Raw genomic sequence first — 20,646 nt, 5'->3', positions numbered from 1 at the left:
GTCCTACCCTCCAGAGCAGGGCTGGATCAAGACACATCAAAGAAGTGATTCAGTTAAACGCATTGTATTTTTAAAATTATTATTCAATATTACAATTAACATTTACATTCAAATAATAGTTGTAATCATAAACATATAGAATTCTCTGAATCCTTGGACTTCCCCCCACCTCTCCATGGGTTCCATTCTTAATCATTTTCAACTGCATCATATAATATTAAATATATAATATTAAATCCATTTCTTTGATCCATTTTGAATATATCATTTAATTGGTGATGCTGTAAACAATCAGTTACTAAATGTCTTATATCCTCAATTTTTTTCATTTTTATTATTGATATCCTTCCCCAGTTAAATGCATTGTAAACTTCATAAGGGAAGTTCCTTTGGAGAAAAATGGGACTCCACTCCGCCATCTGGTGCCATAGTGTTATAATGCATATAAGGAGCTTTATCTTTACAAATGTAGCCGAGTCCCATGAGAAAACTATTACCTCCCTTGATCTGGACACTATATTTCTGTTGATGCAGCCTTGAACAGCATTAGCATTTTGGCTGTTGCATCACACTGCTGACTCACGTTAAGCTTGTTGTCCACCAAGACGCCAAGTGAAGGTCTAAGAACAGAACCCAGGGAGGGGAAGGTGGAAAGTTCAGAGATTTGGGGGAATCTTAATTGTGGATGTGTGTTGCGGTACTACTATAATTTTATATTGGTAAAACCAAATAAAAATTATTTTAAAAAGAAAAAGAAATTAGGATAGTGAAAGTCAGGGGAACATCTATTTTAAGCTTCTCCCTCTTTCATTTCTTAGCTGTGATAAAGCATGTGAAGCCTTCAAATATTCCATAGTGCCTCCACACAACCTATTTCACTCCTGATACCATGTCTTGTCCTCAACATGAAGTTCTGGGTTCAATGTACTGATTTAGAAGAGATATTTTATTAACAAGCATACACGTACAGTATCCATCAAAGGAACTTAACCTTCTTCAACTGGACAAACAGACAGTCCTGCTCTTAGTAGTCTGCTCATCTTAAAGATACAATAACATAGCATGGAGTGTGGGTTGAAAGGGGGCTACAGAAGCAGGAGAGAGAAGGAGGTGTGGGAATGTGTGTGTAAGGGAGATTTGAGGAAAGTAGAGGGGAGGGGGAAAGGGTGTGAGAGTAAGAATGGGGATGCAAAGGAAAGTTGTCAAAAAGGAGGGAGTAAGGAGGCATTGGGAGAGGGATAAAGATGAAAGCAGGGGAATGAAAGGGCCTGAAGAAAAGGAGGAGATGGGGTGAAGGGGAAAATGGATGCAAAGCAGAGCTGCAGAAGATAAGAGAGAAGTGGCTTCAGAAATGGAGCTGCAAAGGTGAAAAGACCTCAGCAGCTGCATGGGATGAGATGGGAAGGGAAGGGGAAATGCTAGGGGCTTCATGTCTCAGGAGTGGCCAAGGGGTCACCGAGTGCAGGAAGCAGGGGTGCAGCCGCTAATATTTTCCTATTTTCTTATGTGTTGCAGCGGGGAACAGCACAGAGTTTATAAGGCTGGGGATGTACTGTAGTCCCTATTGTAGCCTCTTGATTGATCTCTTTGACTCCTTCTGGTAGCTGGAAGCTGAATGCCCTCAGCAGGCTGGTGAGGAAGATGAAGATTTCGATCTTTGCCAGCTGCATTCCCAAACATATGCGAGACCCTGAGGATGGGACAAGTGAAAGACAGCAAGTGAGCAAGAATTTACTTTCCCATGTTCATTGCTTTGTAGTTATAAACATTCTCCTTAATACTTTGGAAAACTAGACATAGATAGGATAGCGAAATCATCAAGGCTGCTGTCAATTTTCCCAGCCTGCTCAGTGCTCACCTTTCTTTCCTCTTGTTATACTTACGTTTTGTTCTGTAATTTGAAGTTCCCTATCTCATATCAAGGAAGATACACTGAGGAAGGGGATGGACTGAAAATGAAGGGCTAGAAACTGGGGGAAGAGGGTCTAGGTCCCAAGTGGGAGCTGGGAGGGCTCACTTTTCTGTGTGTAGAATAAGGGTGAATATTTAATTTTGATAGAGGTAATTTGCTTTTCTTCTTTTCTTTCTTTTCTTCCTTTCCTCATCTTTTTTCTATTTCCCTTTTTAGATTGTCATGATGTTTATTGTATAAAACGTTCAATAAAACTTGACTTAAAAAAATGAAAGGAAAACTTTTGTCAGGGACAGGGCAGGGGTGGCAAATGTTGGGAGGTCCAGATGGAGGCCACATAAATGTATGTGCATGTGTGGATCCCAAGCCACCAACCCAGAGATCCCCTTAACTTGCCACTGCCCTGCCCCATTCTGCTGACCAGCGCTGCCACTCCAGCCAGAAAGATGCTGCTTCTGCTCCGGCCCACTGCCTCATGTGCTGCTGCTGATGTCATTTCCTGGAAGCAGACCAGTAAGCACATCTACAGATCACAACGTAGCTTGGTCTTCTGCGTTTACCTGCACCAAATGGGAGATATTCTTCTCGAGCCACATATTGTCCATCCTTGTCCAAGAAATGATTTGGGTTGAACTCTGCAGGTGTCTCCCATCGTGTTGGATCAAGAAGAACAGAGCGCAGATCAGGAACAATAATAGTCCCCTGCAAATAAGAAACAAGTGACTTGGAATGCATTCAGATCAAAACATTTCTGGATTGTCCCACACTATTCCAAGACTAATCATTGCGGAGACATGTGTGATTTTATATATAAAATATAAAATGGGGGGGTTGTATTCTTCACCTTAAAATACTTTCTGAATAGGCAGGAACACACGAGGAATTTCCCCCACCTCTTTTAAAATGAAAGCTCACAACCAGGCTGAGACCTTTGGATACTTCAGGCTCCTCCCCTGCCTCAAATGCCCGATGGAATGGCACTTGCCAGTGGTGAAACATGTCTGCAGATGGAGCTCCTGCTCTTGCCCTTCAGATTTCTGACTAGACAGGAAGTTCCTGTATGCCTGCAAGCATCTCTCAATATGCAACCTTCTGCTGCTCTTTGCTCTTGGGCTACAGGAGTGCAGCTATATCACACTGTTATACCTTGGGAATGAGAAAACCACGCAGCTTCAAATCCTTTGTACATTGCCTGGGTAACCCAAAAAAAAGGACATATTTAAAGCGCTGCATTTCATGAATCACAGCATTGGTGTAGGGCAGTTTCTTCTTATCTTGATAGCAGATTGAGTGAGCAGACCCTATGACATCTTCTATTTCCTTGTGCATTTTATCTGAAGAAAATGATGGAAACAGAAGGTTTACTTTGAATGCTGCATTTTATTTCAGATGGACGTTTAATTCCCTTGAACATATTCCATAAATCTCTGTGAATGAGTCCCAGTGTCTTGCATTTTCAGCTCACCTGGTCCTCCAAAGAGCTCAATTCTGTGTACATGGTTCTTCCCCACTCTAGATCCTGTGTGTGTTTGTGTGTGTGTGTGTCTGTGTATTCTCCGTCCCTGACTCTGAATATTTCCTGCTTAGTTTCATTAATCCTCATTTCCTCACCTGATCTTTGGCTAATGTTACGAATGTAAATGTAAAAGTAAAGGACCTCTGGACGGTTAAGTCCAGTCAAAGGAAGGAGATGAAGGAGCCAGTGTTTGTCCACAGATAGTTTTCTGGGTCATGTGTCCAGTAGCACCTTAGAGACCAACTAAGTTTGTTCTTGGTATGAGCTTTTGTGTGCATCTGAAGAAGTGTGCATGCGCACAAAAGCTCATACCAAGAACAAACGTAGTTGGCCAGTAAGGTGCTACTGGATAATATATATATATTGCAGCTGCATTGGCTCCCAGCGGAGTACAGGGTCAGATTTAAGGTGTTGGTTTTGACTTTTAAAGCCCTTCACTGCCTAGAACCCTTGTACCTACGGGACTGCCTCTCCTGGTATGCCCCACGGAGGACCTTAAAGTCCATATATAGCAACACCCTAGAGGTCCCAGGCCCTAAGGAAGTTAGATTAGCCTCAACCAGAGCCACGGCCTTCTCAGCACTGGCTCCGGCGTGGTGGAATGCTCTGTCTCTTGATACGAGGGCCCTGCGGGATGTGATCTCTTTCTGCAGGGCCTGTAACACAGAATTGTTCCACCTGGTCTTTGGCTCAGAATCAGTTTGATTCCTTCCCCCTCTTTCTTTTTCCTTTCTCCTCCTATGAAGAGATTGCTCCCTAATTGTTTTAATGTTGTATCTTAATCTTTTCAATTGTATTTTAATCAACTTGTTTTTCTTATTGGTTGTTAGCCGCTCGGTCTTGGCTGGGGAGGGCGGGGTACAAATAGAAATTTATTTTATATATATATATATATATATATATATATATATATATATATATACACACACACACACATACACACATATATATTACATCTGGTGCAACTGGACACCATGATGAGTGCCAGAGTGCATGGAAACGGTGTTTACCTTCCCGCCACAGCAGTACCTATTTATCTACTTGCACTGGCATGCTTTCAAACTGCTAGGTTGGCAGAAGCTGGGACAGAGCAACGGGAGCCCATCCTGTCACACGGATTTGAACTGCCAACCTAGTAATCAGCAAGCACAAGGGGATCACTGCTTTAGACCACAGCGCCACCCGTGTCCCTCATTTAATGGAGCACGGAGAGACAGGAGACCCTTGGGGTCGTTTCCAACCCTACAATTATAAATGTTCCATAAAAGTGGTGGGGGAGAATGATCTTTCCAGACATGTAAGTCAAAAACCTTTAGCTTATTTCAATTACATTTGGCTTCCAAAACTTACATCATAAATTCACTTTTAATTCTTTCCAATATGAAAGCTTTAAAGAACTATGCTCCAGCCTAGTGATCAAAAGAAGTCTTGGCTCTCCTCTCTCACCTTGGATATCTGGATGACTTGCCAGGAGGAGAAGTGCCCATTTCAGAGAACCGGTAGTTGTCTCTGTCCCTGCTGCAAAGAGGTCAAAAATGCACTGGGCCAAGTTTTCTTCATCATAGGTGGACTCTGGGTCATTCTTGCTCTGGTGTTGAAAATGGGGAAAGTGACATGTCATTTACATGCGTTACAATTGGTCCTTCAGCACTTACTTTATCCCCACACACACACACACTTATTACCATACCACCCACACATGCTTCATGAGGGGTGGGGTGTCCTCTTACAACGCCTGAGGTGAAATGAGAAGATGTTGTCACCACCGCTGTACTGTTGCTGCTGCCTGCTTACCTGGGTTGCACAGCAGTGCCCACAAAGTGGCAACAGCAACTGGGGGCTGGGTGAGATCTTGAAAGATATTGGTGAAATCTTGCCAGAAGCTGCCCCCTTTGCTTCTCCACTAGCAGCTGGCTAGGCAGCACATCCCCAGAGATGCCTCCTGTTGGCAGTCCACTTCCCAAGGCAGCTCTCACAGCCTGCCACATGGATGGGCCTTGCCCCAATTTGAACTACCTTTTACCTTTACCTGTTCATGCGTATTGCATGAATCCTAATCACACCAAAAACAGTTAGTAATGAGTAATAAGCAATATGAACATAATTATGTTTGTTAATAAAAACAGTTTCCACACATAAGGGTCATGCCTTGGTTTTTCACCAAATAATCGTTGCGCACACCCCTTTTTTGAAAGGAATAATTGGCATAAAAATGTGACAATTATGGTGAAATATGGTATTTAACACTAAACATATTTTACCATTCGTTTGTCATCATGATAAGCATTGTTCAGAGAGTGAAAGATGAATTTACATTTGTCCTTTCTAGTACATGAAGATAGATGAGACAGGAATTTGAAGTCATACTCTAAGAGCATTTTTTTTAGGATTTTCTGTTTTCTCATTCCACATTTGAATGTCAGATGAATATCAATCCAAAGAAATTTATGTACAGAAGGAATGCTCCATAGGCAAGACCCCTTAGCACACTTAGGTTTCCACTTCTTTCCACTCACATTTTTAACAATGCTAATGGATGGGTGTCAACTCACTTTAGCAACTAAATTGAATATGAGAAATATTTGGTGGGAATTCAGTGCCATTTTCAACTGAGATTCAGGAAAAAAGATGCTGGTTTCCAGGCAAGAGATTAGTATTCACTTATAACAGGAATGTAATGATTCCTTGGATGAGCAGTATTCACCATCAAAGCTGATACTTACTTTCTCCATCTGAAGTAGATAGAAATCAATGAGATCCTGTGGATCATGCAGAGACTGATTCTCTTTATGCTTCTCTATCTCCTCCTTTGCAAATGAAAGCACCATCTCCACGCAGGAGAAAGCCTTCTTGTGGGGCCCTGGGAGATGTTTCATGAGCCATGGGAGCATTTCATAAAGCTAAAGGAAAGATAGCAGAAATGCTGCCATTACCATGAGGAAGCTTGGTCACACCGTTTGTGCTTTGGATTAGCACTTTAAAAAACATGATCTGCATTATTCTCCAGGGCTAGCATATTAGTTTGAGTCTCACTAAGAAGAAGGAAGGTGTCTATCGCTTTTCTGGAATCTCACAATGATTGGGTTCTATGAATTATCCCTAGCTGAAAATGTGAAAGAAAACTATGGCTCACAATATTTTCCCAGCTCCCAGGCATCATTCCAAAACTGGGCACAATCACATGACCCCTCCTGGAACAAGTTAGTGGCCTTTTATGGTAGGTGAGGGTGGGGGGAATTCAAGTAAGTTCACATTTAAAAGCAAATTTGCCTAATACACAAATGGAAAGACAGCCATCATTCAAAATGTACACTTCTCCATTTTTTAAATTTTTAGTTGTATTTATTAAATCTTCCAGTTTGCCAGTCAAGTAATTCTGATCTTTCATTACAAAAACTAAACCTTGAAGAAGGATTTTTTTTCTCCTTCCTTGTTTTATCATTGAAGATCAATTACTTACATTTTCTGAATACATAAGGAGCTAGAAAATTAAAGTTGGACTGATATAAAGCAGTGTTAGAAACTGAGATATGAAAGCTCTGAGCTAAATGGCACCTTAAACCTAGATTATGGGTGGAGCAACGGAATGTTTAGGTGTGCCTTTTTAATAACAAGAATACAAAGCTGAAAATGAATGAACTGCAGCTAAAATCTTATATTCATTTTTCACATGGCCTAGTCCTCATCTGAATACTGTAAAAAACAAAGCCATGCTTGCCCTACCTGACCCCCTAATATTCTTAAGACAGTCTCTTCTCCAGTCTTCAAAGAGTGGCTGGAAGTGAGGAGGCAGAAAAAGGTCCTCCTTTCCTTCCATTCTGCAGTTTTAATCTGAAATTTTAGGCTTAGTACTGTGCCCAGAAGTCAGAAACTGCTCACACTAATGAAATTCCTTGTTTCAAATGTGCCTAGAACACTGATTTAAAGTTGTCTGTGGTTTCCCAGTCAAGTGATGCTTACAAAAATGGAAATGCAAATGATATACAGTCCTTCAATATACTGCTTTGCAGAAATGTGTATATCGGGCAAAATTGCAAACAAATGTGTGCATTAGGATAAATTAGCAGAAAAATGCTGATGAAGTTTCATGAGTCCTTTTTTTTTAAAGATCAGGAATGTATGTAGAAATGTGGAGAACCGAACTTAAGTTTGGAAAAAGGCTTTAGTTGGGTCATACAGAAGGGAGCTGCTTTCCTTAGCAGCAGGGACAGTGCTTGAGTTGCAGGTCTCTCTTACGTTTAAAAACTTCCAGCCAAGGCTGGCTGCAGGGGCCTCACCATGGACGCCATCATCATTGTCATTGCTAAGTGGCTAGAGAGTAGATACATTTAGTTTTCAATGATGGCAACAAAACTATGTAATTCCCTTCTTGAGAAGATTATTTTGTTCACCTCTGTCCCCTTTGGTGGGCTCTTGATGACCTGTTCTGAAGGTCATTGTTCCATTTTTATCCCATCTTTCCTCCAAACAGTCTTCTGTAGTGGACAAATTCTTCCTACTCCTTTTTTAAAAAAATATCAATGGTAATCATGAGAAATTGATCAGGTTGTGAGACAGTAAGTGGCCCTTATCTCAGATCAATTTCAAAATACTGATTTGTGTTATTTAGGGAGACCTCTTTGGCATAGTAGAAATGAAAATGACTACTCACACCATGAAAAAAGCTAAATGCAAATTGTAGGCTAAATTCTATGGCTTCTATCAGCTTCTGGAACTGTTCATCTTCAAGAGCAAACCGGTGCCCAAAAGCCACAGCACATATCACGTTGGAGACTGAATTAGTGATGGGCATGGAGGGATCAAGTGGCTGTCCTGCAAAATAAAATTAAACTAATGTTAGTTCAACTGCTCCTGTTCATACTGAGAGTGGGATTTTATGGTGGCCAAGAGAAACTGCTGGGATCTCCTTTAGGAACCAAGAAAAACATATCACATTCCTTTCTAAAATGGACAGAAGTAGTACACAAATAAATCTTCATACGCCAGCTCAGCACCATCACCTAGCATCACATACCCTTTGAACGTGCAAAAACCTCCACGAGCTGATGAGCCTCCTCTGCTATTTGGTGCTCCATGCCTTTCTTCCCCAACCCCAACTTCCGCATAGTAACTACACCAAACTGTCTCTGTTGCTGCCAGGTGTGACCATTTGATAATACAATACCTATGGAAAATCAATGAGAAATTATTACTTGCAGAAATCAATGTAAAAAGTTGCCATCTCAGAACAATGTTTACTGAAGTTCATATCCTTGCATGTAAGAGCTGCTTAGTCTCTCTAAAGCAAAGAATTACAAGATGATGCGGAAAGGATTCTGGGTACAAATTGGAGGGAATTTACAGGGAAAATCTATCAAACTTCTGGTGATGGTAGTGGGGAAAGAATGCAAGTGGTTGAAATGGAAGTTCTTTTCTTTTTCTCTTCCTAAATTTCCCTACAGGAAATGCGATCGCAAGAAACACAACTGGGTGTAAAATAATGAATATACAAGTAAATAACTATGGATTATTTTAAAATAAAAGACTACAGAGGAGAGTTTTCCTGTTAAAATAAAAATGAAGGATTTATTGTTTTTAAACATGGAGGAATGGTTGGAATTTTTGGGGGGGAGATAAAGTCATCATATAGGATTGGAAGAGTACTATTCGATCCACTTCCATCTGTCTCTTGAAGTCTGCGGTTTCAACTACGGGAGCTGCCACCAGCTATAACTGTTCCGGTTTCAGAATATGCCTCAGCCCGGTGGCTGAGTCCCCTTCCAGATACTCCAGCTTCCGGGACAGGACGTCCACCCTCTGGTTCTGGTGCCCCAGCATGTATTTTCTGACGCGCTCGTCTCCAGAAACTTAAGGGTCATTTCAATATTTAACTAGCGTACGCTTTATCCTAATTTTTAGTTTAAATTCTAGTACTTCTATTTCCAGTGGTTTCCTCATTTTCCCCTCCCCCCTCCCCCCCAATTCCACCTCTTCTTCCTCTGCCTCTCTTCCCCTCCTCTCCGTCCCTTCAGCCTCTCTCCCCCCTCTTCCCCTCCTCTCTTCCATGCTCATCTTTCCTCCTCCAAGTCTTTCTTCTTCTTTTCCAAGATCCTTTTCATATCTTCTCAGAAACTTTTCCACTTCTTGTGTGTCTGTCAGTTTAAACCTTTTGTTCTTGTAAAAGAAGGAAATCCCTTCTGGGAATTCCCATTTATACTGTATTGTATTTCTCTTCAGGACACTTGTTATTTGTCTATATCCTTCCCTTTTGCGCAGAATCCTGATTGGAGTTTCTTTAAAAAAAATAATTGGGCAACCTCCAATCATTAATTTTCTTTGGTAGCTTGTTCTTAATATTCTGTTCTTCATTTCAATTGAGTTAAATATGACTAAACAATCACCAGGAAGTTTTTTTGACTTGGTTTGTTGGCTCTTATTCTGAACGCACTTTCTGTCGTGTATGCTACTTGTTCTTTTATCTCCAACCATTTTGCAAGTTCTTTGATCATTTTTTCTCTTATGTTCTCATTTACGTCTTCTGCTACACCTCTACATTTTAAATTGAGCTGTTTCTGACACATTTCTGTCATGGCTAGATTGTCCCATAATTGATCTTGCGTTTTAATTAAGTCTTTTATTTCTTCCTTTAATTTTTCTACCTCTTTCTTTTGGTCCTTCAATTCTTTTTGAGTTCTTTTATTTGTTTCTTCAATTATTTTTGACTTGACTGTCAAGTCTTGTATCTTACTAGAGAGTTCTCCTACAGCACCTTCTATTTTCCTGTCTATTTGTTCCTGTATCTCTCCTAATTTGCTTTCCATATGTAGTTCACTTTGCTTAAATTTCTCATTAATCTTTAACCATAAAATCTCTAAATCTCTGATCTCCTCTTGTCGGGATGCCTTTCTCTCTCCTGGCGTCCCTCCAACTTTTTTCCGGTTTCTCAAAGTTGATTTCTCAATAATCAACTTTAATTTCAACTCCCTCCCCTGGGGCGCACAATCTCTCTTTTATCCTTTCTGTATTTTCAACACTTTTATCTATCTAATCATATATCACTTTCCTTATATTTCTTTATTTTCCTTAATATCTTGTCCCCTTGATTTCAATCCAGACTTTATGACTAAAAGAGAAGGGGTACCTTTCATTAACCTATTCACTGTTATCCAATCCCATTAACCTAGTCAATAACCTTGTGTCATTATAAATTTGGTTGCATTGATATGTTAGTATGTTAGTTTCAAAGACAAAAGAGCAGAGAACAGAAATAAAGGCAAAAAACAAAAATGGTAGTCTCTTTTTATAGTCCAAAAAAGGTTGTTCAGTCTCAGTCAAATTCTGTAATGTTCAGCCACTTGTCGACCTAATCCAATTCACAAAGGATGTTTCCAGGCATTCATTGCCATCTAATGCCCCAGGTACCAAGTTTTATTAAATCAGTCTTTGTAATCCTAGGGGAGATGTATATATTTGAATAAATATTCCGTAAATGATCAGATGACACCCAACTTTCAGCGGCTGAAATTGTTCAATATATAAACTCTTTGTATGCTCTGAATTATTCGAATTCAAATAATTAACCTTTCTTAATTATTAGAGTTCAAATGATTGTTCAGTTTGGAATATGAATGCCGTCCTAGCTTGAATACAGGTCCTGCTGATGTTGGTGAGGTCAGGTTGAGTTTTCCTCAAGACTGGGGGTAGGAGAGATAAGTTGTTAATTATGTTATTATAGTAGAAAACAAAGGGAGGAAACAAAGGAAGTGGGGGGGAGGGGTAAGGTAACAAAATAATTCACTTCTCAAGTTTAAAACCAGAAAAAATGGACCAAAAAGAAGAGAAAACCTCAAAGAAGGCACAATACTTAATTTGAAGGGGAGAATAACATGAGGAAACGGGGGGGGGGGGGGGAGAGGATAGGAAGAGAGAAAACCAAAATTTTTACAGGCAAAGCATGAATACCCCCTTTGTGAAGAGATCTAAAGTGCAAAGGATTCTAAAGTTTTAAGGTTTAAAGTTCCAGGTGTTCTTAAATTCTTAGGTTTTCTATCCAAGCCGTTCTGTATTTATAGAAAAAGTCCCAGAGTAAATAAAAGTTCTTTTCAGAGTTTTCTTTTGTCTCTTTGAGCCATTTTTTAAACTGTCCTCCTAGTCTCTTCTCTCTCCCCCCCCCCCCGCTCCTTCCAGCTGATCTTTTAAACGACTCTGTAAAGTTTCGTTTCAAATGGCTCTATAAGATTTCCTTTCTTTTTCTTACTCCCCCCAGAAAAGGCAAAACAAAGTTTCTGTTGAGTGCAGTAAGGAGTTAAACTGCTATGCCTCGGCTCTAAAGGGGAGGGTTTACCTGCCAGGAAGTGATGTGAGCAGTCTGGAATGCTCTGTGTGTTCCGTGAAAGCGAAAGCAGTTGGTTGAGCTGCTCAGCTCGGAAAGAGCAGAGCTGGAAGAGATGCAGCTAAACTCTGATGGACTTTGTCTATGTTTTCGGAACAATAAAAGACCTTAAGGAAAGAATCTGCCGTCTTTTAATTAAGCCTTTATCACACGCGACACTGCACTAATCTCTGCTGAGGAGTTTTACGACCGAGAAGAGGCGCGCAGTGAAAACGTGCCGGACACCATTTGTTCATAAATCTGTCTGGGGAGATTTATGGAAGCAGTCGGACTCACTAATTACCCTACAATGGTTATGGAGGTCAGCATGAAGCGTGTGGAAAAAGGCTTTGAAGTTGCAGAGTGCAGAGATCGCCTGCCGGGACTTCAGAGGAAGACGACAAGAGCCTTAAGATGCCAGCCTGTTTTCTGAGTGAGTAGAAAGGGGCTGAGAAGGGTGGAAATGGCTCTGAAAGACAGATTTGGCTTTGAGCCTTTAGCATGCCAGAAGCTTACCCCCAGCACGTGGCTGGCGTGGAGCTTTCATGTGGAGCTTTCCCTAGTGGGGGCAGATTTGTGGGGTGCAGTGCAGAGACCCCAGAAGGCAGCTGAGAGCACGGAGGTGCAGAAAGAAGCTGAGCAGCGTGTGCTAGCGTTTCTAGCAGAAAACGTGGACGTGCACCTGTTACCCTTAGTTCTGGAGGCTAAGAAGCCAAACGCAGCGTGGCAAGCACTCTGAGAGGCTTGTGAAGCAGGAGTGGGCTGAGAAGTGGCTGCTGCGACACCAGAAGGGGCAGAGAGCCAAGATGGCGCTGAGAGCCCAGCTGAGAGCAGCTGGGAGAAGCTCCCAAGAGAGGGGGGCGGAAGAGCTGCTGTGGCTGCTGCAGAGAGCTGCTTTGATGCTGAGATGTGTCTGTGTGATGAGCCTGGAGAGGGGCCAAGCTGGAACCCCAGACCCACCAGAGGGGGTGCAGGTTATCGTCCTGGGAGCCCCGTTGCTGAGAGTGGGGGGGCAGAGAGAAGCAACAGCGCAGAGAAGCCTCTTTCTCCAAAGGCTACTACCATGAGCTGTTTACTCCAAGAAGCTGAGAAGTCTTCCCGTGGGAAGGCGACTACAGTGGAAGCCTTCAAGGTCAACCATCTGGCGAAAGGAGAGATAAGCGCTGAGGACTTGCATGAGAGAAGTCCAGTCTCCATGGCAACTGAGAGAGTTGCAACAACGGCTACAGTGAAGGAAGCCGACGCAGGCCCCAGCCAAGGGGGCAGTGAGAGGGGGGTTGTTGCTATGGCGACCCAGAAATGTGAACACAACAATCCTCTAGAAGTCATAATAGACTCCCTCGGGATCTTCCAAAGGAAAAAACCCCTGAAAAGGCAGCAAAACCGCTCCCACACGGCTGGGTACCTTATCCCTCAAGGGTTCCCCCCTTGAGATTTTTTGGGGGCGCAGTGCCTTTGCGGCTCCCTCAAGCTCCTGTATTACTCGGAAAACTCCTCCGAGGGTTTTCCGCGCTCCCTTTCTGCTCGCGACGGAAACCGGAAGCCTGATTATTATGTCAAATCTTGGTTGTCAAACATAATCTGTTCAACTGAGGCACGGCTTCCGTTTGGTTGCAGGCGCTTCCTGCACTAAATTGGACATTCGCTTGTCCTGCGTTGGACATTCGCTTCCAGAAAACATTAAAAAAAAGAGCATTTACTTATGGTTTTTTTAGCATTTGGGAGCCAAAACATTCTAAAATGGAGGCATTTGAGATCTGAGGTTTGACTGTATTTATTATTATGATGAAGCGGCTGGGCCAAAGCTGAAAGGATGCTCAGTTGCGGATATGCGAAAGGAAAGTCCAATGCTGTAAAGAAAAATATTGCATAGGAACCTGGAATGTAAGAACCATGAACCTGGGTAAGCTGGATGTGGTCAAAAATGAGATGGCAAGAATAAATATTGACATTCTGGGCATCAGTGAACTAAAATGGACGGGAATGGGCGAATTTAGTTCGGATGACCATCATATCTATTACTGTGGGCAAGAAACCCGCAAAAGAAATGGAGTGGCCCTCATAGTCAACAAAAGAGTGGTCAAAGCTGTACTGGGATGCAATCTCAAAAATGATAGAATGATCTCGATACGAATCCAAGGCAGACCTTTTAACATAACAATAATCCAAGTTTATGCACCAACTACTGGTGCTGAAGAAACTGAAATTGACCAATTCTATGAAGACTTACAACACCTTATAGAAGTGACACCAAAGAAGGATGTTCTTCTCATTATAGGGGATTGGAATGCTAAAGTAGGGAATCAAGAGATAAAAGGAACAACTGGCAAATTTGCTCTTGGAATTCAAAACGAAGCAGGGCAAAGGCTAATAGACTTCTGTCAAGAGAACAAGCTGGTCATCACAAACACTCTTTTCCAACAACACAAGAGACGACTCTACACATGGACATCACCAGATGGGCAGCATCGAAATCAGATTGATTATATTCTCTGCAGCCAAAGATGGAGAAGCTCTATACAGTCAGCAAAAACAAGACCTGGAGCTGACTGTGGCTCAGATCATCAGCTTCTTATAGCAAAATTCAAGCTTAAACTGAAGAAAGTAGGAAAAACCACTGGGCCAGTAAGATACAATCTAAACCAAATCCCTTATGAATACACAGTGGAAGTGAGGAACAGGTTTAAGGATTTAGATTTGCTGGACAGAGTGCCTGAAGAACTATGGATGGAGGCTCGAAACATTATACAGGAGGCAGCAACGAAAACCATCCCAATGAAAAGGAAATGCAAGAAAGCAAAGTGGCTGTCCAATGAGGCCTTACAAATAGCGGGGGAGAGAAGGCAAGCAAAATGCGAGGGACATAGAGAAAGATACAGGAAATTGAATGCAGAATTCCAAAAAATAGTAAGGAGAGACAAGAAGGCCTTCCTAAATGAGCAATGCAAAGAAATAGAGGAAAACAACAGAATGGGAAGAACCAGAGATCTGTTCAAGAAAATTGGAGATATGAAAGGAACATTTCGTTCAAAGATTACCATAATAAAGGACAAAAGTGGTAAGGACCTAACAGAAGCAGAAGACATCAAGAAGAGGTGGCAAGAATACACAGAGGAATTATACCAGAAAGATATGGATGCCTCGTACACCCCAGGTAGTGTGGTTGCTGACCTTGAGCCAGACATCCTGGAGAGTGAAGTCAAATGGGCCTGAGAAAGCATTACAAATAACAAGGCCAGTGGAAGTGATGGTATTCCAGCTGAACTATTCCAAATTTTAAAAGATGATGCTGTTAAGGTGCTACACTCAATATGCCAGCAAGTTTGGAAAACTCAGCAGTGGCCAGAGGATTGGAGAAGGTCAGACTACATCCCAATCCCAAAGAAGGGCAGTGCTAAAGAATGCTCCAACTACCGCACAATTGCACTCATTTCACACGCTAGCAAGGTTATGCTTAAAATTCTTCAAGGAAGGCTCAAGCAGTATGTGGACCGAGAACTCCCAGAAGTGCAAGCTGGATTTAGAAGAGGCAGAGGAACCAGAGACCAAATTGCAAACATGCGCTGGATTATGGAGAAAGCTAGAGAGTTCCAGAAAGACATCTACTTCTGCTTCATGGACTATGCAAAAGCCTTTGACTGTGTCGACCACAGCAAACTATGGCAAGTCCTTAAAGAAATGGGAGTGCCTGATCACCTCATCTGTCTCCTGAGAAATCACTATGTGGGACAAGAAGCTACAGTTAGAACTGGATATGGAACAACTGATTGGTTCAAAATTGGGAAAGGAGTACGACAAGGCTGTATTTTGTCTCCCTGCTTATTTAACTTATATGCAGAATTCATCATGCAAAAGGCTGGGCTGGATGAATCCCTAGCCGGAATTAAGATTGCTGGAAGAAATATCATCAACCTCAGATAGGCAGATGACACAACCTTGATGGCAGAAAGTGAGGAGGAATTAAAAAACCTTTTATTGAGGGTGAAAGAGGAGAGTGCAAAATATGGTCTGAAGCTCAACATCAAAAAAACGAAGATTGTGGCCACTGTTCCCATCACCTCCTGGCAAATAGAAGGGGAGGAAATGGAGGCAGTGAGAGATTTTACTTTCTTGGGCTCCATGATCACTGCAGATGGTGACAACAGCCACGAAATTAAGAGACGCCTGCTTCTTGGGAGGAAAGCAGTGACAAACCTGGACAGCATTTTAAAAAGTAGAGACATCACCTTGCCAACAAAGGTCCGTATAGTAAAAGCTATGGTTTTCCCAGTAGTGATGTATGGAAGTGAGAGCTGGACCATAAAGAAGGCTGATCGCCGAAGAATTGACGCTTTTGAATTATGGTGCTGGAGAAAACTCTTGAGAGTCCCATGGACTGCAAGAAGATCAAATGCATCCATTCTTAAGGAAATCAGCCCTGAGTGCTCACTGGAAGGACAGGTCGTGAAGCTGAGGCTCCAATACTTTGGCCACCTCATGAGAAGAGAAGACTCACTGGAAATGACCCTGATGTTGGGAAAGATGGAGGGCACAAGGAGAAGGGGACGACAGAGGACGAGATGGTTAGACAGTGTTCTCGAAGCTACAAACATGAATCTGACCAAACTGCGGGTGGCAGTGGAAGACAGGAGTGCCTGGCGTGCTCTGGTCCATGGGGTCACGAAGAGTCGGACACGACTGAACGACTAAACAACAACACTGGTCCTGGGTCCTAAGGAAGTCAGATTAGCCTCAACCAGAGCCAGGGCCTTTTCAACACTGGCTCTGCCCTTGTGGAACACTCTGTCTCATGAGACCAGGGCCCTGCAGGATCTGATTTCTTTTTGCAGGGCCTGTAAGACAGAGTTGTTCCTCCTGGCTTTTGCCTTGGAATTAACTTGATTCCCTCCCCCTCTTTCTTTCCCCCTTTTTCCTTCTGTGATGCAACTCCTACTTGGGGACTTCCTTGGCTTTTTTCTGGCCCGCATAGGACCAGTCTGGATTTCCCCCCCCCCCAACCAAACTTGACATTTTCATCCCCAAAAAGTTTTTGAATTTCTGCTGAAACAGGGCTGCACTTTAATGTTGTATTTTAATCTTGTTTTTTAAGTTGTATTTCAATCAGTTATTTTATATCTGGTGTTGGCTGGGGAGGGTGGGGTATAAATAAAATTTATTATTATTATTATGGTCCCCTCAATTATTTTAGGGGGGCACTGAAAGGACCTCAGCCCCTAGTTGTTCACTCCTAGGTAACCCATTTCCTGTTGAGTGCAACAATAATAGAGAACCTTTGCTCTGGACAGCCCTTTAAACGTTTTCTCTTGGGAAAATACCAGGAGAAATTCTTATTCTTCACTACTTACCTTTTCCTTTTATCATAGTCCCAAGGAAAGGAGTCTGTGGTCGCTCGTCTAATTCTTCAGAGTGGTCAGTGAGCGCTTCTTTCACTGCTTGGAATCCAGACAGTACTACAACGGGTAGATGTATTGTCCATAGGGTGAAAATATTTCCATATTGCTTTGCCAACTACCATTAGGGTCAAAAGAGAGGAGAGGAATGATGTGTTCAAAAACTGCAGGTGGATATTTCAACTTAGTACAAGAGCTTCAGTCTCCCTCCCCTCTGTAGCTTCTTACGTATGTCCAGAGCTCAAGTTATGGCTGCTCCCTGCTGCTTCTCCCTTCCCTCTGGATACCACTCTTATATGTTTGCTCTCTATGCCTGCATTCTCATTCCCTGTCAGTGAAGCAACATCGCTGCCACCAGGCTTAAGAAATTGAATAGCACCTGCAGGTTAATTCCATGTTGAGAGGCTGCCGTGAATGAATGCTGAGGAGTTATGTGGTCAGTCTATTTTTTAATATAATAATATTTTATTCTTTTTCCATTTAGAAAGTTATATTTGTTATACAACAATATATTCCAATTCAACAAAACAAGTGACTTCCCACTCACCCTGCATCTTTGTTTATAACTTGAATTACATACAATTGCATTATAAAGTTCCATCTTATCTAATTTCCTCCTCTCCAACATGTTTCTTAATATATTCTGGTTTTTTCTTACACTTCAAACCACGCTGTGGTCTTTACATACGGGAAATAACTTTTTCTATAGGCTGCAAATGTTTTCCAATCTTCTTTAAAAGATTCTAGATCAGTATCTTTTCTCAATTTTTGGCATCTCCAATTTTTGCATATTCCAAGATTTTCATAAGCCATTCTTCCTTTGAGGGTGTTCTCTCCTCCTTCCTCAGTTTAACAGAATACATTAAATATTTTTGATCAGTAGTTTTTAATGCATATTTGCAACTTTTATATGATTTTGTGCTTTTCAGTATTAATAATAATATTCTTTGTATTATCCCTATTATTTGTATATCTTACTGTTTCTTACAAAAGAGGCTTATGGCATTTACCATTTACCATTTGATGCTATTGTTTAAGCTGAAAGATCACAATTGTTGAGGGAAATAGATAAAGCAATTGCTGAAATCAGACTAATTATAACTAAGATGTAAGTACCTTAATGAGAGTATCTTCATGAAGCTTCAATCCAAAGTTCCACAAGACTACAATGAGAGGAGCCTTAGGAGGGCCTGGAGGGTAATGCCTGTTTGACCAGAGCAGTTTCTTGAAGTTCAGAATCAGAAGAACCACCAGCAGACCAATCAAAAGTGCCCATATCTCCATCCTTCTCTTGCTTTCTCTTTCTCCTTAATTCTTTCTAGGTTGCCTGGTCAGGTTCAACTCTCTTTCTCTAAGGGCTTTTTGCTTTCCTCAGAGACATCAGCAGTACTCTCTGCTTATATATGCTCAGTTATTTAAAACAAATAAGCAACAAGGGGTGTGATACCATGTGCTAATAGCCTTGGAGTGTGATTGCAAGTCATGTAATGCAACTGAACACTATAATCATTTTTATATGGGTCACACAAATGAGAGGGTGTTTGATGAATTGTGATTGGAATCCAAGCTATCTTAAGACTGATTTTATGACACAAATATTTGAGAAAGAATTTTGTACCAAATATTCATAAAATAAAAAATGAATATGAGAAAAGCCCCACTGGATCACACCGAAATCCTCTCTTGTGCAAATAGAGGGATTACCTCTTTCCCCCCTTGAATAGTGCATAGAGCTGGAGGAGGAATTTGAAAGAGTGATAGTCTTTCCTGCTTCCTCTTTATGATCTATATGTACTGGATCCAACTTTTACCCAGACTCTTAGGAAAAGCCAAGTGTGCATGTGTACATTCTCTCTCTCTCGCTCCCTCCCTCCCCCCTCTCTCAGGGGGCTCATCTGGGAGAGTGAGGACTCACGCAAATGTATGGTGCCTGCTTGTAAGTGAAAGAGTAACACCCCTGAATAATTTAACTCCTTATAAAAATTTATTATTTACACCAAGATTCTGAATATTCTTTATTTGTCATGGCTTCTGTCTCAAAATAGAAGAAAATGTTTGCTGATATTGAAGGAATGGGTTTCTGTGCAGTCAGTTTGAAACGGGACCTAAAATCCACTTTTTTCCTTTTCCAAGGGAGCATTTCTAATATGCTTTAACTTGAGCTCTTGAGCCAAAACCCAGCTGTATAAACTAGTGCTCAAAGCTCTCTCCCTTATCAGTCCATGAAGGCTGGTAATGACGGATGGCCTTGACCACTCCAAAGTGGAACAGGGATGACACTCTGGGCCTTATCTTACATCCTGACCACAAAGACCACAAAGACGCACAGACCTAGTCCGGAAACAGTGCCAGAGTGTGTTCTTGAAGTTGGTGACCTCTTGCTCCAAGATAAGAGTATAAGAACAGGAATACCCTTTTATGGTCAGAAGTACAAGAAGGAATACTCTTTTATGGTCAGATGTACAGGAAGGAATACCCTTTTATGGTTAAGAGTGCTGGAGGAGGAACATCTGTGATGTCAACCTGCGTGTACAAGCTGACGTGCTTGGAATCCTGGGGAAGGGGGAGAGGGTGCCTGGAGGATATATATACTGCATGAAATCTCTCATTTTTTTGGACATGCTTGGACTGACCACGCAAGTGCCTTCTGCTATCCGGAGAGCAGAATAAAAGAACTCTTTCTCTGAATCAACCCTCGGTGTCATTTGACTTTCTTCCTCCTGTCCGGGAGCAATGCAGAGCCCACCAATCGGTAAAGTCTAATAAGGCTACAATATTAAAATAGTTTAGGGAAACAATAGGTAAGAAGTGTAGGTGCCAACTTCTTTTGGACCCCCTAATAAAATATTTTGGGGGACCTTCCCCACCCACGTTCAGTATACACCTTTAGGCGCCAGGCAAAAATGTTCCTTTTCAACCTGGCCATCTTATACCCTTTTGAAAAATGCTGGATCTTTTTTTTGGGGGGGGGGTATTGGGTTGTTGGTTTTGTTTTCATTTAATGTATTTGATATTTTATGTGAACTGCCCTGAGACCTTTGGGTATAGGGCCAAGCTCCAAGTGAACATACATAGTATAAGAACAGCATAGATAAGACCATAAAAAAGGAATGAAACTCCACTGATGCACCCTTCTCTGCTCCTCCCTCTTCATCCCTCTTCTGGTCCTGGGAGACACTGGGAGAGGGGAGCTTGTTGCAGCAGGAGGGGGAGACACCCTGGCTCCTTCACTAGCCTGACTCATCTCTGCCTCTTGGCCTATCTCCTACTTCTGCCTCTGCTTCTGGACTTTTCTCTGCCACACACTGTCCCTGTCTGATCACCAATCCCTGGACTCTCAGTCTTCATCCCTTGGAAATTCCCCAGGTCGTACTTCCCACCATTCCTTGGTGTTCAGCCAGTGTATGCCATCATGCCTCAAAACCCTCAATGATCCCTGGCATATGGACTTGTGGCCATAACATATGTGCTTGACTCA

General features: G+C 42.0%; 1 protein-coding gene across 1 annotated transcript; it reads right to left on the bottom strand.

Moving 5' to 3' along the window:
- Positions 1-48: 48 nt before the first annotated feature.
- LOC310678379 (cytochrome P450 2J2-like) lies at positions 49-18,553 on the bottom strand. Its single transcript, XM_083442291.1, has 9 exons — positions 18,285-18,553; positions 17,124-17,286; positions 8,443-8,592; positions 8,080-8,240; positions 6,152-6,328; positions 4,875-5,016; positions 3,059-3,246; positions 2,473-2,614; positions 49-1,690 (listed from the first exon to the last, which is right to left on the bottom strand). The coding sequence occupies exons 1-9, from the start codon at positions 18,450-18,452 to the stop codon at positions 1,503-1,505; spliced, it is 1,479 nt and encodes a 492-aa protein (XP_083298417.1). The 5' UTR covers positions 18,453-18,553; the 3' UTR covers positions 49-1,502.
- Positions 18,554-20,646: the final 2,093 nt, after the last annotated feature.

Source organism: Podarcis tiliguerta (assembly GCF_965153285.1).
Source record: "Podarcis tiliguerta genome assembly, chromosome: 5".
Classification (NCBI taxonomy): Eukaryota; Metazoa; Chordata; class Lepidosauria; order Squamata; family Lacertidae; genus Podarcis; species Podarcis tiliguerta.
Note: the sequence above shows the minus strand (reverse complement) of the source record. Positions and strands in the feature narration are given on the sequence as shown.